Source organism: Aptenodytes patagonicus, chromosome 6, assembly GCF_965638725.1.
Source record: "Aptenodytes patagonicus chromosome 6, bAptPat1.pri.cur, whole genome shotgun sequence".
NCBI classification, from domain to species: domain Eukaryota; kingdom Metazoa; phylum Chordata; class Aves; order Sphenisciformes; family Spheniscidae; genus Aptenodytes; species Aptenodytes patagonicus.
In genome coordinates, this window is record NC_134954.1 from 62,367,927 (window position 1) to 62,394,511 (window position 26,585).

The 26,585-nt window shown below is 45.9% G+C and overlaps 1 protein-coding gene across 2 annotated transcripts in view; it reads left to right on the top strand.

Annotated features, from left to right (window-relative positions):
- GLI2 (GLI family zinc finger 2) overlaps positions 1–26,585 on the top strand; it is a 195,544-nt gene that overhangs the window by 138,198 nt on the left and 30,761 nt on the right. For both annotated transcript variants that reach the window (XM_076342940.1, XM_076342939.1), the window contains exons 4-5: positions 17,192–17,394; positions 19,085–19,276. In XM_076342940.1, coding sequence (XP_076199055.1) covers positions 17,192–17,394; positions 19,085–19,276 — 395 coding nt within the window. The remainder of the gene's footprint in view (positions 1–17,191; positions 17,395–19,084; positions 19,277–26,585) is intronic.

Here is a 26,585-nt window from a genome sequence, read left to right on the forward strand (position 1 = left end):
CACCACCTCCTGCCCTTTCTATGAGTGCAGGGTACGAAAAGAAACTGTACGTTTCTTTCATACAGTTGGAGCCTCCTCACAGCAGAAGTATTTTTTCCTGCTGCAACTCATTTTATCTCTCTTACACCTCTCCCAAACCTGCACACACGTACCCAAGTCACTTATAAAAGCACCTGGGTGCAGTCAGGCATGCCTGAAAAAATATGTTAGGGCTGTATGAAATGCAGTCACATTGAGCTTTTTGGGTTTAAGTCTCTCTGAGAAATAAACGTGTGTTCCTAAATCCTGTAAGGACCTTTGAAATATTTTCCTTTCTACCCTGTAAAAGCATCCTGGAGAAGAATTTGTCTTATTCCTCCTCTTGTCCCTTCACTTTCACAGAGGCTTTCCTAGCTTGGTTCTGGAGCTACTTTCATGGCTTTTGATTTGCAAACCAGCTGCAGGACATGGTACCTGCTGAATGAATACTTCATCTGAAAGCTTCTTAAGATCCCACAGAGTAACCACACATCCCAAATTACCACTGGTAGAGGAAAGACTACCAAAGTGTGGTCAATACATTAAAAATAGGAAAGTTTCAAGCTTACAGCTGCATTAGGGCAGTGTTCTTACATGCATATTCTTGTTTGAGACTATTTGTCTTCACTGTGAGATAAAACACTTGATTTCATATGCTGTCTTTCATCCCAACTCAAGTGCAGTACGATATTCTACAAGAGAAAACTTCATTGTAGATGACAAAAAGCAGGGTGTAGAAAGATAAGGTGGTGAAGGAATTAACGCATTCAGTCATCAAATCAGTAAATGAAAGGAAGATCAATCTAATGGGGATTAGCAAAGAAGGAGAAGAGAGATTTGTAGAAGATATTTGAAAAGAAATGATGAGCTGATGGGGCAGATGGACATACAGAAAGCGATCTAGGCTACCGAACTGTTTTTAAGTCTCTCCCTATTCAGGAAAACACCTAAGTATATGCTTAATTAGAAATACCTGCTTAGGTCTGTTGACTTCAGAGGAACTTAATGCATGTTCACATACTGTCCTGGAGGGAGGTGTTCTTCTGAAGATGCCATAAAATAGAAATGTTTACTAAATCCCACTTGTGTATTCCTGCTGTAAAAATAGTTTATATTAGAGATTTTTCTTGTGCCAATATGGACTTGGCAGTTGACTTCAGACCTGTTATGGTAATGGATTATTTGCTGGTATTTTTATGAGGAGCTTCACTTCAGTTATGTTTCTTTAGATAATTTTGGCAAAGTAGAAGTCAAGGCCTAATGAAGAGGGACTAGAGCTCTGTGGTTACTTCCACATAACATTGCTGTGAGTCCAGCATCGTCACAGAGATCCCAGAACTGGTGTCAAACAAGCCAACTTGGAGGAGTCTAGCCACAATGGTACCATGCAGACAAAATGTCCCAGTGTTTGCTTCCTAGGAAGAGTAAGTTTTCAAGGAATTAACAGTGTTTGAGGTGCTGCTTTGAGTAACTGATCACCACTCAGGTCAGACAGTGTGGTGGTCCTGCTTCTTTGAAAAGACCCTCAAGGAGCCAATGATGTTTTCAGTTCTTTGGAAGGAACCGAAATTAGATCTTTGCTGCTGTTTTACCCTGATCACAAGGCACCCATTTTGTGATGGCATCTTGTGAAGGTCAGGGTACAGCATGAGAGTTAGTATATGGTAGGGACCAGGTCACGGTGAATAACTCTATTATCTGTAAACCAGTGGGAAGGATTTTGCAGTAAGTTCCCAGGGGAGAAATCATACAAAAGTTATTTCTAGCTTTTTCCCTTTTTTCCTAGTCCTCCAACTGTTTCTCTGTAAGAAGTAATGCCAGGAACTGATAAAAAGTGAGGTATCTGCAAAGTTTTATCCCGTACATTTGAATATTGTAGTAGCTTAGTTTGTATATTGTTTCCAGTAGAAGTCTCTAAGCAGAGAAATGATCACAGTTAAATCAGTATCAGCAGACCCCAAACCACTTCATTCACTTGAAAAAATAGAAGACTTCCAAACTGCAAATAAATTTCTAGCCATCTTTTGAAAAGAAATCGTACGCGCACACATAACCAAACCGATTTTCAGGTTAGGTCAGGAAAGTTCAGACCCTCCCTCAGGGCAGACAGCAATGAGATGACCAGAATGTAAGAGACTAAAATGGAATTAAGCCAGGTTAGATATTTTACAACCCATGTCTTTTTAAGAGTCCCACAGGACCTTTACCGAGGACAAATGCACAGGACTTTTGGGCTTTAGCGGATAGGAATGACGGCTGCTCCGTATTCCCCACCAGAGCATCGTCACATGGTGTTGCCTAATGAGTCAGAGGGAAAGGCACTCTCCCACCAACACCACTTCCTCCGTGTCCTGGGATTTTCTTTGCAAGTCATCTATTCAAGGCTTGGCTAGGTCTTGACCTCTCTTGGCATGTGAGATCTAAACCTGGTATGACTCCAGACTTCCCTCGACCGCGTCTGGTTTGAATCCTGTCAGTGCCGAGACGAGTGTTACCGCAAGAATAAGAAACTCTTTTACAAGTTGTTTGTTTGTTTGTTTTTTTAAGAGCTGGCTTCTGCCAAATGTGAAGAAGGTAGGAGCGCTGTGAGCCGTAGCTTCTTTCCCTTCAGGTCCTGATGTGCTGATGGACCTCAGGATCCTATCAGCCTGATTTCTCCACGCTTGATCTCTGCAGAGCAGGGTTTGCATTTCTGGTGAATTATGTGACAGTTTCTGATAAGGACAGATGGTGAGCAGAGACTTGGGCTTGGTTTGCACACGGATGTCGCATTGCTTCAGGTATGTCACACTGGTTCAGCGTATTGGGTGAGTGACCTTTCCCAGGGGGGCTCAGTGAGTAAATGGCACAAACTGAGGGACAGAAAATTCCTCGAGGTGCCTTGTGCTGAAGAGCAGATCATGCTTCCTCCCAAAATCTTGCACTAGATGCAGTGGTTTCCTATCCCTTCATTTGTTTTTTGACTACGTTGCCAAACTGGCCTTCATCCAGACTCTGGTTGCTGTGATTGATTTCATTGCTTTGCTGTTCGTAAACCCAACCCCAACCCTACCAACTCTGTGTTCACTGGTGGCTTTTCTCCCAGGCAGGGCAATTTTGTGGTTCACACATTCACCAGCAAAATTGCTGCGATCTATGAACTTCCAGTGCAGTAAGGATTTGTGTGTACGTGTGTTTGTGTGTGTGCAGTCTTCCTTACTTACCAGTGCAACGTCTCAATCTAATCTCCTCCCGTTATCATCCTCAGTGGGTGAAAGCTAGGCTGAAAGATAATCTCCTTGCCTACAGTGCATCATGGTCTGTACTCCCCCTGATTGCATTTGAGTTTCAAGTGAAAGAGCCTCTGGAGTCCAGGAGCAAATCTTCAGTTAAAATGAAACTGGAGACTTTTAGAAGCTGTTCTTGAAGGCTGAAGGTAGAAGATAGAGATGGTGCAGCCAGGGAATCTGGCATCGTTGGGAGTGTCACAAGAGCTTGACAAATATGCCAGTAAAAATCCATGGGTACAATAGGATGAGCTGCATTCGTTGTTCATTTTTGGCTCGTCAAACTTTTGTCCTGCTTCGTTGAACAGCAGAATGAGAGCTTTCAGATGGGACTTGTGTAATTAAATGTTTATCTCCTACCCATAGGTCCTTACAACTCTTCTTGCACTTGCTCTGTCCCTCAGATACTCTATGACTGAGCTTAGAAAGTGGCCTGTGCTTTCTTGTACCTTTTTTTATTGGCTAGAAGCTGTTTTATAGCAGGCGTGAATGGTTGTATTAATCCTTACAGCATTCATGAGTACCAAATGCGTACTACAGTGCTGGGTAAGAGTAATTATTTTGCCATTACATTATGAACAGCTTTAAAACTTGCACTGTAATGTGACGCGCATAAAAGGAATTGTTAATATTAGAAGTTCAGTTCTGGATAGTTGAATTTCCTTGGTTACTAATAACACTATAGATTATTTAAACCATAAAATATTTTAAAAATCCGCTTTATTTTCACCTGTTATGTCCTTTGCTTATTTTAGCAAATCAAGCAGCAGATAGAACTAAAAAAACCCCCAAAACATGCAAAGTGCAGGACCTTAACTCCTATTTTTAAAGTAAACTCTGAGCCAGAAGCATTTAGACATCAAAATCCCATCAGCAGCCTGCTCCTACAATGAATGCATGTAGGTGCTTACACTCCACTGAAATCAGCTTGGGCTGCAAAAGATACTTGAAGGTGCAAAAAGATGACTGATGGGACTTTCAAAAGCTGCTACCACACGGAAAACCTCGCTGCTGGGATTTCAGCATAGCTTTGATTTCCAGGGTTGGTTTGTTCATCACTATGTTGTCTAAACATGTAAAATAGTCCACTGCACCTGAGCAGTTCTGTTTTCTCATTCCCAGACCACAGTACAATGTCCCTGTGTTTGCCTTTTCCAAAACTGGAGAGAAATGTTTAAATAAAATTTTGTGCTGAATTATTAAAGCCACTGCAAATGTTTTCATTAAAATTTGAGTATGTTTAATATCCCTCCTCTTGAATTTTAAATAGAACCAATTCTTGGTGACTTAATTACCCAGCAATATCTCTTTTTTAGATTTTTACCTTATATTAATAAAATGAGTGTATTTACATAGTTCCAACCTAAGCACATCTCGTTTTACTGACTAAGTGCGTCGTTTAAAGGGCACACAATGTTAACACCTTTTGGCTCGCCTGAGACTACATCATGCTACGCACTGAATCCCATAGTAAACTTTATCCTATGCAAAAAATAAATCATTTTCTCTATCCTTCCTGATAAAATGTTTAAAAAAACCACCACAACGCTCTGTTCATTTTAAACTGTCCCCAAAGCATACCTGCTTTCATTGAGGTTATATTCAGATTACCTAGGGTATCACCTCAGACAGACTTTGGCTGCTGTTGTGGAAAGCGATGGCTGTAATGTGTGAGTTGAGCACCTGCAGTTGGCCATACAAATACTGCAGCCACCTCTTCCTTGGCTCTGCATGGTTGGAGGGATTGGCAGAGTGAGCAGAAACGGGGCTGGAGGTCTCATCCCTCTCTTCACTTAGATACCATAACAGGAGCATAAGCTGGTGTTTGGTGAGATGCAGGAAGGGTGTTTTCTGAGGTTTGTGGAGTGATGAGGAACCTCCTGCTTCTGCTCCCAGTCCAGCAGTATGGACCATCACCAGAACTGTTAGCATGATGAGGATGTCTGGGGGCCTTTGCCAGCGCTGATGCTGTAAAAAAAGCCCTGTTTTTCAGGCAGCACCCCAAACCCAGCTGCGATTCCCTGGAAAGGGGAGGGTAAAGAGTGACCATGCCTCTGCCATTGCTGCGTTTAGGAGAGAAACAGCTTCAGCGACTTGGAGTCAACCTGGCGCTTTTGGGAATTAGATGTGACATCTAAGGTTGGGTTGGGGTCATTTAAGGCTCAGCTGAGCACTGGAGATACTGAATTTCCTATCTACCCAGCTGAGCTTAGTGCCCTGCTTTTACCTGAGCTGAAGGAAGGTTTGGGGCATCTAAAATTGGTGTGGGGCACCATGCAGGCAGAAAGGCAGGCGAGAGTGGTGGCCAGGGGAAGCGAGGCCACAGCATAGCCGTGAGGAGGGAGGTCACTGGAGGGTGGTGGCACAGTGATGAGCCATGCTGTGCTCAGCCATCATCTCCTGCCAGGCTGGTGAGCGCCAGACCCGCTGGACCCCAACACAACCATGGCAGATGCGCAAGGGCGGGCTCTTCAGCCTCGAAAGGCCCTGTGCGTGTGTGCATCACCCTCCAGCTAAAACGACAACGACTCTTTGAAATGTTTTTCTGCATTTGCATTTACAAAAGCTGGATAAGCCTTTATAAAAAAAATCTGATAAGTAGCAGGCAATTGAATTAACCACTGTTGACTGTATTGCTGCCTCTTAACAAACTCCATCTGTATGGTCTCCCTTTGTAGACACAATTTTATAACTTAATTTCCCTACCAAAACATCAGTGTTTACTTAGTAAGAAATCTGTTCTTTGTCAGCTTAAAACAGTGATTTCTTTATTACCACTCTGCACAAGGAATGACAGCACAGAGTTGGCACTGGAGCAAGTCTGGTTGAGTCTACAGCGTTGTAATGGAAACAGGGTGAACCGAGGGTCAAGTATAATGGGATTTGTATACAGAAATGTGTCTGCGTAAGGAATAGCTGCAAGAGATAAGAGAACGAAAGATGAGGCCCGCAGGTCTCCCTTTGCATGGCGGCGGGAGGGAGGTGTTGCCATAGGTATATGGCGCGGCTGACATGGGAGATGGGGTTACCTCTGCGCCAGCGTAGCAAAGATGCCTAAATCACGCGTGCGTGCTCTGGCGCTAGCTGACATTGGTGGGTTGGGGCGGTGGTCGGTGATTACTCTGAGAATGTCTCGTATGTAATTTTTATTGATTCGGGAAGCATAGGATCAATGAGGGGTTTAAAAGCTATTACAGTCTGTGGCCTCCCTAAAAATTTTCCAACAGGGTTGTCAAACATGGTGTAGTGAATTTAGCCTGAATAACAAGAGGCTTGCAGGGGTTTTTTGCTATCTTTCACAGCACCTGAAGAAGTTTTTTGTGATTCCCAAGGGTTTTGCAAGCCACAGGTTGAAAAGCACTAGTGTAAACTTTCAGCAGTAAGCAGCTGGGGAACATCAGATCCCTATTCCTTCCTTGATAAATATGTTATACTTTCCTATTGCATTGGAAAACTGGAAAAATAGGAGAGCAGCTGTAAAGAATGACACCAACGGATCTGGGAGCAACAGGGTTTTGGAAGGAAGGCTTCTCAGGTGGTACGTGGATGACAATGTATAAAACACCTCATCCATGAGCGATGATTTGGGGGATGGGGCTGGCTCCTTTGAAGTCTGTTGGAGTTGTACAGTTCAGCAAGCAGTGCTGGGGTGTTACCACAGCACTGGGCTTCTGTTTATTGCATTTAGTTTCTCCTGCTATAGAGCCTTTCTCAGTCTTACACTGCAGGCTAGAGCTGGTAGAGAAATGCCAGTTGTTTATCACAGTCAATTGTAGAGAGATTCAGCTTTCTCTGAATTATTTGTGTTCATCTTTTCCCTATGGAAAATTAACTCCCAGCTGAATGTTGTCCAGATTTTAAAAACATCCGTGTTTCATTCTGGTTCACTTTCTTTCTAATGATAAAAAAAAGGAAAGAAAACAAGTGATAGGTTAAAAAGAAGAAATTAAAATGGAAGCGCTAACTTATTGTTAATTCTATTATTCTGTACAGAAAACTCCAGACATTTCCAAGGGCAAAGCTTGTTTAGAATAAAAGGGCTTTTCTCCCTGCAGTCATATCAGTGAAAAACTTTTACCTAGTTCTGCTCTTCACCATATAATTGCTTGCTTTTCAGCGTACTCGTAGCAAAGGAAAGGATGGTTAGATCAGCCAGCCTGCTGGATCAGATCTTACATTACATCTTGAGCTCTTTGAGTGCCATTAGCATTTCCTTTTAGAAGTGAAGAAATATTGACAGTTTGGTAGGTTATCTCACATTTTACTGCACGTTAGGGCACTTCAAAGTCTTTATGTAGTGATGGGAACTGTCATGAAGTAGATGTGAAAAGGGCCTTTGGTCCAACTAAACCTGTCAGCAAGAAGATTTAGGGCAGATGGTTATTATTAGAAATCAATGTATTTATTATATATTGTTCAGGAATATTTCCCTTTGGAGGTTACTGTGAGTGCTGTTGCTGTTTAAAATATGTCAAATGCCAGTAAAATTAATTCCTGCAGAAAACCCAGGGAGACCCGACCAAAAGCTTTGCTATTATAGGAATGCATGTCTTTTACTTCTTTGTGCTGTGATGCACCAGAAGCAGGTACACACGCAGCAAGCCAGCAGCGTGTCTGGGGTGTGTGTACGTGTGTGTGTGAGATGTGTTTCTGTGTGGCTATCACAGTCCTCTCTACCTACAGAGCTCCTCTGCCTGCTGTGTCTAGAAAGGCTTTGTAGAGATCTGTGCTGTACCTGTTCCCGTTTCTTTTTATTCGTTTTTGTTAACCATGGTTTTCTGGTTGCTTCCAGATGTTTACAACAGCTCACTGCTGCTTAGAGCAAGCACAACGTCTTTCTTAAAGCCTGAACACTGATGGTTTTCCCCTGTACTTCAGAAAAGAGAAGTAGGACATTTCAGGCTTTTTATAATTAGTTTGGTGTAGGTTTTCCTTCCTTGGTGTCTTGCTTAGTTATAGGTTTTAAGGACCTTGGATTATGGGAAGAGGACGCTCCCAATAGAGAAGGAGTGTATTAGCAGCAACATTAAAGCTGGAAGTCGCTGTCCTGGAACAAAGATTCATTTTCCATTCACCCCGTGATTTACAGCACATTCCAACCAAGTGATTTGGCTATGGTCTTCTGGCATAACATTGTTTGCCCTTTCCCTGACATTTTGCATATAAAGAAAAGTTATGAGCTTCTTGGGCATTCAAGGTACCAGGAAATGCAGGAGTCTACCTAATTTGTTAACATGAAATTATAGATGTCAGACATAGACTCTGTTAGTTAACGTTGGTTAGAGTAATGCTGCAGCCAGTTGATTGTATTACAGTCATGATGAAGAGGAATGATCCTTTTTTGCCTTTCTGGGATATGACGGGTATAGAGCCAAGGCAGATTTAAAGTGTAATGAATGAATAAGCATTTTCTATGGTTTGCCTGACTCTTCCATGAGCTGCACTGCTGTGGTGTTGCTGCCACTGACTTGCCCTCTCCACAACAGGTTAGTGCTGGTGTAACATGGAAAGGGACTTTTCAGAAGTACTATAGGAATAGCCTTTTAAATGTTAAACCCCTCTGTAGCACTTGAACGTTATTTTCTTTTAAGGGAGAAAAGCCCCCACCCAAATGTAGCATTACAAGAAGACGCTAGGCAGGGATCAAAAATTCAGATTTCCTCCCCACACACATACACGTCCCATTTGTTTTCCCAAGCCCAGTGTCTTCACAGCTACAACCAAAGTATTCGCTCGAAAGTGCTAATATCCTCAACATGTGTCCCAAGGGAAATCAATCAGATGCGGAGAAATGGCTGTGTCGCATCCGACACATCTTTCCAACACCCATTTCCCACGTGCCCTCACCAGTGCAGAATCCTCTCAGATCTCCCTCAGCTTCCTACTCAGCTCTGCCATCAGGATCTGGTCCGTGTCCACACCTTTCCCATCTTATTCCCCACTGCTTCCCACCTTGCTTGCCCCCACACACATCTGCAGTGCTGCTGCCCAGCCCTCATCCCCTCCCTGCCCTGAGCCTGCAGCGTTTCGACACCCCAGCTCTCGAATTTTGTGACTACTGGAGTCAAGTTCTCATGCCTGGTGGTTTCAACCTGAAGTTCACATGCCTCCAGGTCTGCATTGCTCCTTCGGTCTGTCACTGAACTACTTTCATTGGCTCTTGCACTTTCATCCATGCTTTCTTTCATGCCTTTTCTCTCACTCTCCTTCCCTCTCTCCCCCTCAGCTACCTTCCTTGAAGTTCCCCTTCTTAAAATATGCTTCTTCTCTGAAGGCTTTCATCATTAATCTCTCAAGAAACTATCTTAGAGACTCATCTGCTGCGCTTTGATTTATTCGTTGTGGGGGTTTTTTTGGTGGGTATCTCACAAGAACTGAGCTGGTCATCCTTCTACCTCCATTGCTAAAGGAAAGCTTGTGTGAAAAGGTGGGCTTTCAGAACTTAAATTAAAAGATCATGTAAATAAGATAATTGGATAAAAAAGGATATTAGGATCTGAAACAGAATGTTTACTTGCTTTGATGTGCTTTGGGAACATATGTCTGCACAGTGGGCTGTGTGGCTGATTAAGTATAAAACAACCCAAGAAAAAATCACCACTATTAAGCTTAAATCAAAGATCTCTCCTCAAGACACTAATTTGATTTGGATTTGAAGGTCCCGTATCAACTCTAATTTCTACCTTTGATGTCTTGCTTCTTTGTGTGTTGTGTAATGGAGGGCAACCTTACTTATTAAAAATTTGCATTTTTCTTCCATTTTAAAAGCAAATATTGGTATTGTTGTTGTTATTGTGTTGCAGTTGTGCCTACAAGTGTCAGCCAAAACTAGACCTGCATTGTGGTAAATGCGGCATAAATGCAATAAGAAACGATATGTAGTTAGGAGAGTTTCTAATTTGAGGGCCTATTGCTGTACTTAGGCTCACAAATTCGATCCATCCCAATGATGCTGCCAACAACCTGTGAGCTTAAGAATGTTGTTAACTTCGGGTGGGCCTTAGATGGAAAAAAAGTTTCAAGCTCTAAACCAAAATACTTTTGATTTCATTGATTAAAAAAAATAATATTCTTATATCAGGTGAAATTAAATCTTTTGTTCCATTTGTTCTTGGTTTTAGATATTTTAAACTTAGGATTGAAGTCAGGTATGTTTGAAAACAGGATGGTCTTTTGAAAGGAAAAATGAAAGATGTTCAGCTTTTTTTTTTTAATTTGGAAACAAAAGAATCCTTTTTCTTACCTGGAGCAAATATATTAAATTGACCTCTTATGCTAGAAGTTGCATTAAGTCTTGAATATGTTTTTCTAAGGGATGGAAAAAAAATTGTGCTAAGAAATGGCACCCACTTTAGATTATGGTACCGTTTCCATGGTGCAGATGGAAAACAGAGCAATCAACGAATTGGAGGCTGTTCTTGTTGCTCCTGCCATCAGTGGCAGAGTTTCCTTTGACTTCAGTGGTACAAGATTAGACTTTAAGGCGTGATTTTTAAAGGTATTTAGACAACTACCATTGCCAATGGATGCATGGTGGGATTTTTCATAGTGTCTACCTAAAGCCTTCTCAAAGCAGTGCCTGAACCACAAATCCACAAATAAGGGATTTTATGTTCAGAGATTTGTGTCTGTTAAGGCCCAAAGGAATTACCGCAGTTATCTGATCTGACATCTGCGACACTGGCCATAGGATTCCCCCCTTTAATATCTACAGTGGGAGAAATTACTCTTTCGTCTATTAAAACTCCAAACGTTGCAGTACACTTAGAGCCCATCTTTTAGAAAAACATCTAGTTTTGCTGTAAAGTCTTGCAGCAGCGCTGAATTTACCACTTCCCTCCATAAACCCATCTAATGGGAACTTGCCCTCGCTGTTAAAATATCTTTTTTATTTTTCATGCTTTCCATGCCTCAAAGCCATTTTTGAGAGGAAAGGAGAAAACGGGAACTGCTCGAAGCATGCCCGTAAAATTTCTGCAGTGAAGCTTTAGCAATTTTTGTCCAGCTTCACAGCTTCTTATAAGTGAATGCATTAATTGCTGAATTAGCAAAGGTAGATCTGATTTTCTATAATACTCGTATTTTTGGGTATGGAAAAAGAAAGAAGATATTATTAACCCCATTTTAGAGCTGAGAAAATACAGGAAAAAGAAATAAAATGAATTGTGCTGAGCATCACAGCAGGGGAGGGCTGGGAGTTAGCAGTGATGTCTCTTGGGTCCCCATCCCGATCTCTTCTAGAGGGACACATAAGCTGGCATCTTCGAGTTGATAGCCCTATATTAGAGCATCAGGTCACTTTACTGGATAATTATCAACTTGTTGCAGTGCCGGGAGAGCTGGGAAGCATGAGTGATTCCCTGTTGCCTCATTACCAGGCTGCCCAGTGCTCCCTGGCAGTGACTGGGGGGGAGAGGCGGCTGCAAGGCAGCTCCGTGCCACTCCTCCCGGCGCATCCTCCGCTCCCTGAGCCAAAAAAATAGGAGGGGGGGAAATCTTCGTGAATGATCAAATGCCATGTGAATTTGATAGTTGTGGCCCACGTTTGACCTCAAAAGGTACCTTGTTTTGAGGGACCTCGTGGGGTTTGATTCTGAGGGTATCACACAAGTGTCGCGACCTCTCGCCCTTCCTGTTATAAGGGACTTTAAATCAGAAATAAACAGAGGTGAAGTTGAGGGGCTGGCAAGAGCTGTTTAGACTGAATTGTTTAGCATGAATCCTGGGGCATTTTAGGTTTCCCGCTGGATATAGTTTTGGCATCCCATATGTAGAGTGTCTGCCACAAGCACGGTCCCTTTTTCGGGCATCCATATGGCTCTTCTCCATCTCGTGCAGACTTTGGGTGGTGTTCTGGGTACACAGAACTTGCAAAAAACAGGCCAGGAAGTTTTATTTAAAACAAAACAAAAGCAAGGATTTTTATGTGGGGCTTAGAGGGGATTGTTGGCTTTAAAAGCTTTTTTCTTACAGCAAAACTTTACCAGGCTGTGATACCTCTCCCCATGAGCAGCTCTGTTCCTAGCTTCCATCTCTGTGTAGCAGCTATGCAGTTTTTTTATTGTACAGCAAAACAATTGCCTGCGAGTGTCCATATTCCATTAAGCATATGGAAAAGTATTCAGCCTTTTGTTTTCTACTGAATGAATATATTTGGCACGTAAATATTAATTTAGACTAGTCATGGGACATTAGTACTGTTTAATTTTCCACATTTTTCTGGGTTTTATTTAAATGATGGAGATTATTTCAGAAATGTGCAACTTCTTTAACCATTGCATTCATTGCTGGGTGCCTCTTGCAGAGGCTCCAGACCTACATGCAGCAGCAGGGAGATGGTGCTGCATCTCCACCACACAAGATTTTGGGATTGCTGGTGCATGACCGCAGGGGGACAGCAGGATGAGAAAAAGTCACCCCCAGGCCCTGTTTATAGCAGCCAGCACTGGTTTTTCCAGTCCCTGAGGGGTTTCCCTTCCTGGGAGCCCAGCCCAGCTCCTCAGAGATGATGCTGCTCCTCTGCCATGGGACCACAAGGATCCTTTCGAAGCGTTGTGTCCAGCTGTGATGCAGCAAATGCAGCACACACACACCTCCTGTGAGCAGTGGCACTGGGGGCAAATACCTGCCAGGCTCCGAGGCACACGCAGGGACACGCTGGTCCACCTCACAGAAAACCACGGGCTGAATTTTTTTGCCTTGCTTTCCAAAGAAAAACTACCAGCTCCTTCCCCCAGCCTTTGGGATGAGACTGTGGAGCTTCGGACAAGCTGGCGCTCCTTTCAGCAAAACCCAGTCGGCAGAAAGTTAAGCAGATCTCTTTTCCCCGGTGAAGGACTGTCAAGGAGTGACCAGCCCCTGGGAAACCACTGAAAATCTCCAACAGCAGTGTGGGTCACATCTCGGATGCTGGTAGCTCTCCTTGTGCTGGTCGTGCTCCTCCTCTGCTGCATGTACCCGCTGCCCCACGGTCCCACTCTGCAGGTGGCTGGAGCCAAGTAAATAGTGCAAGGATTTCTGCTTTCCGAGGACGGTTATCCACTGCACCGGTAAAGACCTGCTCTGTAAAGCCTTCAGCAGCGTGCATGCCCCCAGCATCACCGTGAGGCCCCGCAGCCCTTAGATGGGGTCAGGTAATGTATCTCCCACCTCAGTATCTCCCTCTGTTAGAGAGTGGGGAAGGGAGAACCTCTCCTGGGTGGGGGAGGAAATGAATCCGGGCTTGCGTGCTTCGTTAGGGATGCAAATTGCTCTACAAGTCTTGAGCGTTAATTATAGAGCCTGGGCTTCTCGACAGAGCTGCGGGGAAAACAGGCCCCTGGCTCCCATTAAATTTAATGGCGTTTGGACACCCAATTCCCTTAGCCTATTTGAAAACCAGAATCCCAGTTTCTTCAGAAATATATGTGGTCAGGTGAAATCTCTCGTCCCACTGCAGACAGCGAGATTTTTACAGTGTTGGCAGAGATCTCCCCCAGGCACTGGTGTGTTTTCCTCATGCCATCCATGGGATCCAGGGAGGGAGCAGGGGGTGATGTACAGGTAGCGGAGGTCTGGGCAGGGAGCTCTATGGGCACACCAAGAAACCCAGCTCTGGCACCATGGCACCATTGCGCGGGCTGGTTCACCACACCAAGCTGGAGATTGTCCTGCCGCAGGGTTCGGGGCATGGGGATGGGGAGCCCCGCTTGCCCGGGAGGTGAGCTGGGCGTGGGGGCAGAACTGCCTTCCCCCAGCATCACTTCATGTCTCCCCCATTTAAGCCTCTGCCTCTAAAAAGCAGCAGCTAGTTGTTGTCCCCTTGCCAGTCTAGGAGCAGACCTGTGAGGCTGTGGCTGCAGTATGTTGTGTATTTGCAGAGTGCCAATGCGATGGCATGATCTGGGGCTTGGGGATTAGATAAGAAATAACGCCAGTGGCGCAACTGGAAAAAAAGGGGAAAAATCAAACTTTTGGGGAGTTAGGAGCAGAGGATCCCTCTGGCCAAGTGAGCCGTTCCTGGTAGGCAGCTACTGGAAGCCACGTTATTTTGGGACATGCTGCGCTGTGGGATGGTGCTTTGCTACAGTTGTAGGTGTACAACGGTGAGAGGTGATCCCTGCCTGGGAGGGCTTACAGGAGCCAGACCCAGCTGAGAGTACGGCTGTCCTAGTCCACAGGTGGAGAGATGTGGCAAGGAGAGGCTTTAAGCAGAGCAGTAAGGAGAAGCCTGCTCTCCAGCCTGGTCTTTATGCACACGGTCAGCCTCATGTTGAAACACCGCCCGGGTCTCCAGCTGCATGCATTTTGGGTGAATTCTTGATCTTTTTCCCAGTGTTACCTTTTTGGCCAGGGTGGAGTTTTCCTTTTCTGAGGGACTTCAGCATTTCTGCCCAATTTAGCACAGAGAAAATGAACAGCAAACCCTTCATATTGTTATATACATTTTAGATGTCGGCTTCACAGTTTGATCAGCGGAGGCTCCGAAGCCTCGTAAACCTGGTAATACATAGTTTCAAGCCTGCATCAAAGAAGTTCACAACCCTTTTGGGAGAAGCTGTGAGTACTGATGAAAGAGGGAACTTATTGTATATGTAAGAAAACTTCTTTCATGGCTTATGTATTAAGGCAGGCTCTGTGGCCCAGGGAAGATTGGGACTGCTTTTAATTTACATCCCCCCTCACTTATATTAAGTCTTCGTCAGAAGAAAAATTAGTCAGATGTTTTCTTAATGACATCATTTTTTTTAATCCTGTTTCATTTTTTCCAGATGAGGCGGTGGAGATTATTAGAAATGAATTGAAACTAAATCTGGAACAGAGACTTTGATTCACTTCTCCCTCCTCCCCAGTAGAAATAAATTGGTCGGCTCCGTGCTCGGCCGTCTTTATTAGCAGCCTCGACAGAAACCAGCCCCAGCAGCCTCGGCTGCAGCTTTCCTGAGCTTGCCGCCGCTGCGGCTGATGTCATGGCGAGAGGCACCGGAGAGTGACTCGGAGAGGGACTTTGGTCGCCTCGTAATTTTGGTAACAAAATGCCATAGCGATGCAGGTGGGGAGGTTATGAGGTCTGAAATAGCCATGCCATCATACGTTTGTCTTTCAGTGCTGTAGAAGAAAACAGGCTCAATGCTGGTGGGTGTTCCTCTAGCAAAACCCCAGTCTCGGTCCGACGAGCGTGTGTGTGTGTGTGTGTGTTGGTGGCAGTGCATCTCCACAAGTCCTTTATATCTGATAGGTTTTCACTGCCTTGTATTTCACACCAGTGAGCCACAGTGTGTATCGCTACAGGAAAGTACTTTGAACTATAAATATTTTAAAAGGCATTTAATTTACTACCCATCAGAAGAAAGTGTTCAAAAAGCCACAAGGTTTACTAATTTATCAGAAAGACAGAGAAACACGCAGAAGATCAAACAAAGACAAACATGCTCATAAACTGCTGAATAAGTCTGCAAAGCTTATATTATATTTCTGTGTGGTTTTGGTGATATGCAAGTATTACAAATAAATTAAAATGCACCTGAACTGTTGATAAGGCAGGGTGGGACCGAGATCCTGAGATGCAGGCGGCGTGTCTAAACTGCTCAGACCCTCATGTTTGTGGTTGTGTGTGCATGGAGAGATGGATCTTACATGCACTTGCTAATGGCATATTTGGATATCCTTAGGGAATGACCTTTGTAATACCATCCCTTAGCTCAGCCCACGTCCCAGATCCCTGACCTCTGAAACCCCGAATCCCCGTGGTCTCCTGTGCCTGGGGTGCAGCCCCATGGGGTGCACATCCATTTCCCTCAGCTTAGCCAAAGCACCCAGCCAGGGACAAATGCCGTCCCTGCCACGACCTGTGTCTCCACACCAGCTCTGCTTCCAGCAGTCTGTGAGTACAGAGAGAGCTAATGCAAAGCAGATTTTGCTCTTTCGTTTTGCCTAATGACAGCTCTGCCTCTTTTGGTGTCTAGTTCAGATTTTCTGCCTATCAGGTCAGGGTGTGTAACTTTTTCTCCCCTCCTTGCACCGTCTGTGGTTTGTCTAAGAGGCTGGAGGGTACATTTGGAGATGTGTCTGGGAAATGTCCACACACTTTCTCTTCCATCTTTGCTCACCCTGAGAAAACTGCTTGAGTGCTGAAACATGCCTGTGACTTTTTTTTTTTTTTTGTTACCTGCTGAATCCCTCAGCATTTACTGACTTCTTTCTCAGGTAACACTTGGCCTGAGGAAGATCTGAGGGATTTAACAGAGGTGGCCCCCAGAAAGCATGCAATAAAACCTCTCTTGAACTTTTGCCCTCTGAACCGTGCTGCCGACCTGTCAAGGAGGTTTGTGCAAGCCGTGATGGACGCAGGCAGGGAGGGCTGCTGCGCCGGCGCTGGCCAAGCCATGCACGCTAGGCAGAGCAAACCACGTTGCCTCCAAATCATATAAGTACTCCTTGTGCCTTTGTATCCTTTCATAGGCAGCCCTGTCCAGGGCTTTGTCTGCACGTGGCAGCACTAAACATCTGGATACCCAGGGGCAGCGAGGAGCTTGCAAACCCTGGGTTCACCTCGAATGTCTTTGTGTAGCCAGCCTCCCCGTGCAAGGAGACGGGGTGAGATTTCTAGCATGGGGCGTGCTCTCCACAGCCTGCATGTGCAGGTGGTGCCCAAAGCAGCTCATGCCCTTTTTCAAGGCAGCCACGCTGGGGTGAACCACCTTGCACAAATAGATGTTTAGTGCAATGTGGGTGCGGGTCCGCAGGAAGCTTGCACTGGCTTCAGGCCCTGCGTATGCCAAGAGGGGTGTTTTTTCCCACCATGTCCTGAACCTCCTCCCTCATGGGTGAAGGGTGTGGGATGGAAGGGAGAAGGGAGAAGGGCAGCAGGCGGCCGTGCCTGCTCTGGGGAGGCTGTGAGTGATGGCGTGTCTCTGTTTCCTTCCCAGGCCTCCTCCCCTGAGCGGCAGCCCCGTCATCTCCGACATCTCCCTCATCCGCCTGTCTCCGCACCCCGCCGGGCCCGGCGAGTCACCCTTCAGCCCGCCGCACCCCTACGTGGCACCCCACATGGAGCACTACCTCCGCTCCGTTCACGGCAGCCCCACGCTCTCTGTCATCTCCGCTGCCAGGGGCCTCAGCCCCGCCGACGGTAAGACGCTCTGCTACTGGTACTGCAGCGATTTTGTAGCTCACCAGCACTGAAATTCCCTAAAACCCAGAGATTTACAGCTGCAAAGGCTCCGCAGCTGCTCTCTGAAGTGGGAGAGCTGTCTCTTTTTCTTCCCCCGCCCCCCCCCCCCCCCCCTTTAACTACACATTTGTTTTGCATCATTGCACTGAGAAAGCAGAGCGTGAGAATAGCTGTTACCGCTGGATCATATTATAAATATTTTGCTTAAAGTATGTTCCTTTCTGCAGCGCTCTCAGCTCTCTTATGAGCTTCCCCGCTCTTATGCCTCTACCGGGAGCCCTGCTTCCCCCAAAGAGGGTCACAGTCACTCTGGCTGCCTGGCCTGGCTGGGACTGATGTTGCAGAGATGAGGCAATGCTGGCTGGGTTATCCCCTGTTGGCTTTGTGTCTCGGGGCAGGATGGCTCCCGGGTGAAGGAGAGGGGCCATACTTTCTTCCTCCTTACTCCTGAGCTGCCCTGCAGCAGCTTTTGGGAGAAGGCGAGGGTGTGCGGGGAGCTGGCGCTGGGTGCACGCGGGGGGTAGTGATGCTTTCCAAGCCCCAGCAGACCCCGTGTCGGGTAGCTGGGGACAAAAACGGCCAAGCAGGGAAAGGAGAAAATGCATGACTACTTTCACTTGGGGAGGTGCAAGTCATGACTTATTTCATGAGAAGTGCTTCATTACAGGATTGCAGACAGCTGGCTCAGTGCCCAGGGAGCAGCCAGGGTTTGAGTACCCGGTCTCTGCACACCCGGCAAACCCCAGCATCTCTCGGCTCCCGAGCTGCTGCGGGGAGCAAGCAGCCCTTCTCCGCTGCAAAGCAAAGTGTGCCAGTGAGCGACAAGGCCCCCAGCTTAGTATCAGGCAGCATAAAACCATCTTCTATGACTAAAAAAAAAACATCGCTAGGGTGATGGGGAGATGCATGCATCTTCTTCCCTCCCCCAAAACGTCATCCAAACTCCCAGCCGCCTGCCGTGGAGAGGTCTAATGGCTGACGTGCGTGTGCTCTGCCCCATCCTCCCCTTCCAAAGCCAGTTTCGTTATTTGCTATGAAAAAAAGGCATTGTGTTTTGGGTTGCTTTTCTTCTTGTATTCTTTTTTTTCTTTTTTAAGGCGGTGGTAAATAAGTTAATGGGGCAAGTGGGTGGGGAGGCAGGTTTGAAAAATTACAGCTGGGAGAAAGTGAGCATAATTGGCTTTGGCAGCCAAAATGGTTTTATGCTGCCAGATACTAAACCTAGCTCTATGCATTAGACCTTGGCTTTAATTTCCTTGCGCTGCTATCGGGAACTGGGCTGCATTTGTCTTTCCTTCCTAATAGGCAGGGATGTTAATGCTGACAGGGTTACTGCTGCTGGCGGGCTGGGCCCTCTCCCCCCTCCCCGGGGTGCCGGCTGCGTCCGAACGGGAGGATTATTAGAAGGGGGAACGAGAGATTGTTTATAAATTTGCGGAAATGGAGGAATGCAGAGGCCCCAGCTTAGTTTCTTTTGTCCGCAGAAGCACGCCCAAGTACACGTCACGAGAGCCCTACGCAGAGCTGTGCGGCCGGGGCTGGCGGGGGGCGCGGGGGGGAGACGGGGCCGCCAACGTCAGCACCGAGGTCTAACATTGCAGTGGGAACCTTCTCCCCATGTTTTTCTCCTCGCCTGTGGCTCCGGCAGTGGCTCACGAGCACCTGAAGGAGCGAGGTCTCTTTGGGCTGCCCCCACCTCCGCCGGGAGCCAACCCCACTGACTACTACCACCAAATGACGCTGATGGCCGGCCACCCGAACCCCTACGGGGACCTCCTGATGCAGAGTGGGGGAGCAGCCAGCACAGCCCACCTCCATGATTACCTCAGCCCCGTCGATGGTGAGTAGTGGTCCGGGTCCTCTCCGGTGTGGCTGAAATTTTGGGACAGATGGATGGGGCTGACCTCCAGGTGGAGGTTGCTGTACGTGGTCCCCCTGCCCTGCCGAAACCCACCAGTGCTGCACTATAATATTTGGCTTAAAAGGTCACCTTGGTCCATATATATGTGTATAATATACATAATTTGAAATACATACATTGTGGCCTCTTTGGGAGGATGGCATGGCTGCTGCACGGGTAGGAGACGGGCTGGTCCAGCGGGTAGGGCATTGCTGCCATCCCACTGCCTTGGCCACAGGTGACCATACCATCCCTGGGGGCGAGCTCCAGCTCCAGCTCCCCATCCCACCCTATCTACCCCCGGATTTAGCCTTGTTGGTGTCTGGGGTAAAGGCTGGCCATTTCCATGCATCGCCATGCTCAGCATGATGGACTCCTCATTTTGGTTGGGATCTCTTAGGTCCCCAAGGAGAAAAAATATGTTAACGGAGAGCCATGGTGGAGAGGATATGTTAGTACTTCACAGGAGAAAAAAATTGCAGGAATGTGGTATTTATGCTAGGATCAGGCATTATAAGCCCGGAAAGTTCTGGGTCCTAGCTAAATGAAGAAGAAATAAAATCATGTTAGGCGCTGCGGTACTGAGTCACCCCCACAGCCTGACCACTGCCCTGGTGAGATGGGTAAAATCTATGTGGAAACGTATCTGAGGTCCAAGTGATTTTTAGAGCTGTTAGAAATTTCTTTCCTTTCACTTCATGCCACATCTTGTAAGAATTGGGGTTGCACAGATATTACAGAGGGCAGTTTGGGGATTATTTCTGCTGCAAGAAAGAGAAGTCTTGGCTCGACTTTCAGATACCAACTTCTGTTTCCTGGGCTGCCTTCGGATTTGCCTGTGGACCATTATAATTTTTGGAGTGGAGATCTGCATCGTTTCATTACCGCTTCAAAGTTTCTGTTGTTGAGCTTTTAAGATGAAAGACTTTGCGGTCTTGCTGCTTCGTAAAGTGACTGGTTTAGAATGATAAAAGCTGCTCTGGCTGTTCAGTGATAGGGGCTTATAGATATTTCTAATGAAAAAACGATTTCTCGTCTGCAGCTGCTGCGGAAGTTTTACCTGAATAGTCATTTTCTGCTGCCAATTCCTAGATTGATTAGGAACCTGGATCCTAGTCTGAAAAGGAGAGCACATGCTCCTTGGTACCATCCTGCCTCTAACACCCAAAATATATTCTGAGCTTCTCTGCTACAAAGCAGCTGGTCAGTAAGGCTGCTCTGTCTTCCCTCCAAAGAGTTAATGCCTGTGGTTATAGCAGATGGGTGCAAACCAGCCCTGCCAAGTTCTCCTCAGGCTCATGAACGAGACGTCTTCCTCCTTGCCTCCTTATTAGTCCATCTCTGACCAGCGGTGCCTCACTGAAGTGCCAGACAAACAGCCAGTAAGGGAAGCAAGCACAACTGTTTTTCATGCTAGCGCAGGCTGACTCTCAGCACACCAAGACGCCCATCCTCTGGCTTGCTGAATATCAGTCTTTATCTGAAGTCATCTGAGATACTCCCCTTGGCAGAAGACTCTCTTCCTGCTTGCCTTCTCCTGAAAACAGCTCTAGAGTAAATCGCGTATCAAAGGTCCCAGTTTCATGCAGCCAAGCTCACAACCATTACTCACTGGAAAGCCAGGGCTCGCCAAGCATTTATTTTGATCTTTCAGTAAAGCTTTGTTCACGAGTAACTGGAAAGCTTTTTCTGGGCCTTCACATGCTCTGAGTGAGATGAAAACTTTCAAACGTCGTGAGGATATGACATGAGCCACCGGAAGGCTCCTTTTTAAAAATGTGAAAAGGAGCAGCAGCCAGTCTCTGGTCTACGTGTTTGGGTTTATCCGTCAGCCAGAGAGAAGAGAGAATTGTGCATTATCAAGGCAGAGGTCAAAATGGATGGCTCTGAAACACTGGCTGAGGAACCAGAGTCTCCCTCTCTTTTTAGAAAGTTATTTCAAAAATTTAAATCGGCGAGGACTAAGTAAATAGTTGACCAGATAATTTAATAAAGCATCCTCTTATGGTGCTTTTCTGAGACAAGAATATCAGTAGCATGCATAAAAACCCAATGAGTCACCGCCTCACAGCATCTTTCATTCAGAGAGCCCTTTTCTTCCCAGAGAGCCCCAGAACATAAGAACTTTACAAGTTTGCTGAAAATGCAGGTAGCTCCTGTCAAACCACACGCAGCACCATCACACATCTGTGATAACACTGGCACCTGCAAAAGAAAAAGAAGCAGATAAGCGTATATTAAAACTGGCCTATTCAGTGTCACGTCACCTCCAAACATCTGGAGGTCCATGGGAGCCCTAGACGCTGGGTATAGTAGTTCTTCCACAGACACATACCTGGGCCCTTTTGGTTGCTGTAATTGCAGTTCTTGAAGAATTTCTCAACGTCTCCGTGTTTGTTGGTATTTTTTCATCCCATCAGGTGTCTAGGGTCTAGAGCATCAGTGTCAGCTGGAGCTTGTTGGTACCGACCATGTGTCAGGTCTGCTGAGTGTTTCAATGGTGACTGAGTGAGGGTGCCCCAGAGCTGCATCTCTTTAGCAGGGTTTTCACTGTCCAGCTAGAAGTAGTTAAACTACTAAAGTAGACCAAATTTAAGTTTTATGCACCAGACTGCTGGGGTCTTCAGGCCAGTGCCAGGGGAGAATAAATAACCCTTCAGTTAGCTGTCCTGTTTCATTCTGTCATTCAAACAGGGACTCTAAATCCAAGAGTGGAGTTTGAATCCAGGCTTAAATCCATTTTCTGGAAAGCCTACACTTTCAAATCAAAAGTTAACTGCTTTCCAATGTCACAACATTGCTGGTGGGACACTTTTGAGACTAATTTACAGGATCTATTCACCAGACCAAAACAATCTTTTGCATTTCTATTCTAGAAGTGGGTGCCACATGGTGGATTATTCCAGGTGACAGAGTGGTTGCACAAGAGCATCCCTGGGGTGGTAAAGACTGGTGGGAAGCACAGATGAACCTGGAGATGACTACCACTTTCTGAGCATGTTTAGTGCATCCAACGTTCTTTTTTTCCTAAGCACAAGGGCTCCTGTGATTACCCTCAGCCCTTCAGGAGGTGCTATTTTCTCTCAAGAGGAGCATATCCAAACTGACATGATGCTTGTACTGGTCTAGCCCTGTACATCAGAAGATCTCAAAATACTGTACAAAGCAAAGCTGTTTCATCACTGGAGACCCGGAAGAGAAAGGAGATCAAATGATCAGTGAGCAGAGCAGTGGCAGCTCTGGGAACAAGACCCTGATCTTCAGAATAAGGACTCTCGTGGCCAGGGTGTGAAGCAGAGATCATCTTTAAATCCATCACTTCTGTTTGCACGGTGTCGAAAGTGTGAGTGGGTTGTCCATACTGAGTCAGGGAATGGGGGAAAAAGGTCTTGAGTTCAGCTTACGTCCAAGTGGCGCTGCACAGAGGTAGTCACTAAGGTCAGGGGAGCTGCATAGATGTGTTTGTGCACCTTACAGTTACCGACAGCAGGAATGACCCTGCAGTGCTGTCATGGCATTTCATCCAGCTGTGGAGCTAGAGGGGGGATCTCTGCCCTGTTTCTTGCTGCCTGGTGCATGGCAGTCACGAATGTCCTGATCATGACCAGCAGTTTAACTGGGAAAAGGCTTTGTTCAGCCCAAGAGAGCCAACCGGCTAGCGGCTGGCACAGTTGCTTGGGATGTGGGCAAATCATCACGCAGGATTTTATTCCCCCAAGTCAAACAGTGATTCAGCTTCACTGGCCTCTTTCAGTCAGTGTTGTTGGAGCCTTTCTACTTCAAGTAAATTATTTAATAGCCATAGGGGTAAGAAGCAGGGCTGGCAGTGCAGCCCAGTGGTTACTGCAGTCAGCAGGCGTGTGTCTGTGAGAGGTGAGCTCAGGACTCTCCTCCAGCAGGTTTATGTGAAGCGACTGCTCCATCAGGATGGACGGAGAGAGCCCAGCCTCACGGCATCCTAGGAAAGAAGTGCCTGTTCTGGGGCTTGAGGGACCAGCAGCTCGGGGTTTGCAGGCTGGATATGCTGGATCACAGATGACTTCCCAAACAAGGCAACTGTTGGCTACTCTGGGCAGACGGCGCGCCCTGTAGTCGCTTCCTTAAAAAGTCTGAAAGATCTTTTTTTTGTTTGTTTTCTTTGTCCCAGCACAGAATGGAAACTTGCTGAAATCTCAGAAAAGGTTCAGAGAATGGGAAACGATTTCCCACCCATTTCTAGCCAGCAATGCTGTTTTCCTCCCCAGAAAAATATGCGCAGAAGAGAGAAAAAGTCCCAGAGCATCCCATAAGTGCTCTGTCTGGAATCTCGCTGCACTCTGGTTTCTAAAGAATTCAATTTACATATGCAAGTTGGGTCGTCTAAACAGTTACCTTGTGGATTGGGAGTAGAAGAATGCAGCCTTGTCTTTCAGCGAGGATTTGAGGGAAGCATTAGTATTCCTTGAACTGCAAAGTTGATCGGCCCTGGGGAGGGTAGAAAAAAGGGTCCCAGGACATCGTCTGGTGCCAGAACAAATGTCCAGCATCTGCTGCAGTCTAAGTAAGACGTGTGTTGCCGCTGCAGAAGGGGAAAGGGGAATAAGGAACTGGTTATGCGAAGAGTGTTTGTAGTTTATTGCTGCTGCTTATTGATTAAGGGATCATCTGTGTTTTTATGCTGCCCTTGGATTTAATCTGATGACAGGAGGAGGGGGATATTTCTGTACGCTTTGGGTGGAGTTTTCTTGGTGAGCGGCCAGGAAGAGGGACCATTTTGATAATGCTGTATTTATCCTGGGGCTTGGCCAAGGGATGCAGGGTAAGTGGTGGCTCTGGCCGTGTTTCAGTGAGGAGGGGGGGGTGAGCCATCTGCAGCCCACGTGCCTTACGGGCTTGGCCGTTTGGAAGCAGATTCCGCCGATGTCCCCCTGCAGTCAAGATCATGGCAACATGCTTGTCTGTAAAGAGATGCCTGAGATTTCCTTGCCCTGAAGGAGCTCCCACTGAGTGCCTGGTGTTTCCTTTCAGGAGGGCTTTGCTGCCACTATTTCTAATGCAATACAGAGGTCTGAAATCTCCCTCCAGGAAAACCATCTCTTCTAATGTCCCTCTGATGGACCACAGCCACGGCGAGTGGTCAGAGCAGGAACCTCTGCTCCCGCCTCGCACATGAGCCCCACAGGGTCTGATCCTGATCTAGCACGACAGCACTGGAAGCAGCTGCGGGAGTCAGACCACAAGCTGACACATGTAAAAATGAGAGGCTGACCATTTGGCTCATCGCTGGCCTGTTGTGGATAAATCAAAATTGGGGAAAAAAATCCGTTTCTGAGCAATCCGTGGATGTGATAGTTCATAGACCCTGTAGGAAACGGCCAAGGAAACTTTTACCTTTTTACCAAGAAATTTGGACTTTCCTCCCAGCTCTAGGCTGGCTGGAGGACTGGGCTGGGACATTTGGCAGACGCGGCCAACATCACTTAAAAATTCAGCCTTGAATTCTTGCTAGTTTAGAAATGGGATATTTAAACCCCTCCAGGAGAGAAATGGCTTTCAGTTGTGAGCTGTTGCATTTACATTTACCCTGCAAAGATAATGCTGCTGTAAAGTCAAGCTTTTTCTACTGAAAAGTTATTCCAGGCAGTTTTTAAATGTTTTTTAAAATCTGTGGGTTATTTTTATTCTCTAGCGTGTAGAGCTGAGCCTGTGACAGCCAGTGTATCTGGGTCTGTGTATGAAATGGTACGGAAGTGCCAGTGTGCTCCGGTTAAAACACTATAAAATGTATCTGAAATTGACTTTCTGTAAGAAGAGGCAGCAGGGGGCAAAGGCCTATGGTAAATTTTTTTATTGACCTTCATGAACCGCCATACACTATCGCCAATGCCAGAGCTTTGGGCTCAACCTTTACTGCACCCTTTTGTTCACCACTTCACATCTCTGTTTTAATCTCCTCCTAACTCTGAGAGTGTAGGGAGACTGGGACAGCCTTTTGGCTTAAAATTTCCCGTATCTTACTTCAGGCCAAAGGATATTTTTGTTGTTGCTTGAAATCTAAAAAAGTTTTGAATTCTAAGACGGTATCTTTAGCTTTTGCAAAGCAAAAAAAAATCAAGTTTCTTCCATTCAGAGGTGATTCTTTTAATATACACCAAATAAATAAAAAACAAGCTGTTAGCATGTCCAAAAAATGAGTGCATAAGCATAGCATGTTTTCCAAGTGCAAAAGAATTAGTTTGAAAGTAAAGATGAGATAGCTCAAACAGGGGTGTCTCTACATCAGCTTTTAAACTCATATTTATTCCATGTTCCGAAGTCCATGGCAGTCAATGGAAAGCATCTGCTGGCTTTAATAGGTGTTTATTCAAGATGAGAGGCAGAAGTAGCAGAGCAAATTGATACGGGAAGAGCCACCACCAAAGAACACCCATCCTGGGCATGCTGTAAATGTACTTGGCTGGAAATGTTATTGAACACCAGAGGAGGCAACGATACGGAGTACCTCATGGAGTTGTCTTGTTTCTTGTTTTGCTTGTGGGCTTTGGCCCATCACTTCTTTCTGGATCTGGGTGAGAAAGAGTTTTCCCATCTCTCAGAAGTATTCAAGGGAAAGAAACGAAAGGTAAAAAAGGTCTCCCTCTGAGGTAGAGAGGCACAGAGAAATTAATTTTAAAAATTGAAACTCTGGCAGATGAGTGGAATTAATTTTAAAATAATTTCCTATTTTTATTTCAATTTGTGACCTTTTCAAATTCATTTTAACCTATGATGACTTTATGTTTCTCAACAAAACATCTCTTAGAACAACAACATAAAAATACCAGATTTTTTTCTTTCGAGGGTGTTGTAGGGGGTACTCTGACAGTTTGGAAACTCTTGCCCTAATGTATTTTCCAAACACCAAAAAAGTCTTAAAACTAACCCTGTTCATTTTGATAAGTCAGCATTTTTGAAGGGGAGATTAGAGAGGGAGCGCTAGTGATAAATCCTCCCAAGGCTCTCCGTCTCTGTGTCTGAAAAATGGATCCCGCCTTCATTTACTTCTCTGGGCACAGTCACTGCTGAAGAAGTTGTATGTGGTTTTTCCTTTGAAACATCACTGGACCTCAGGCAACAGAGGATTTTGCTTATTCAAGTGGCTGTCAGTCAGCCCGTATTGAACACCTTGCCTATGTGTGCTGCTATACTAATGCTTATCTTTGCTGCTGCCTGGTATCATTCAACATTCGTGCTCAGTGTCCTCAGATCAGGGGATTAGGTCAGGCTAATT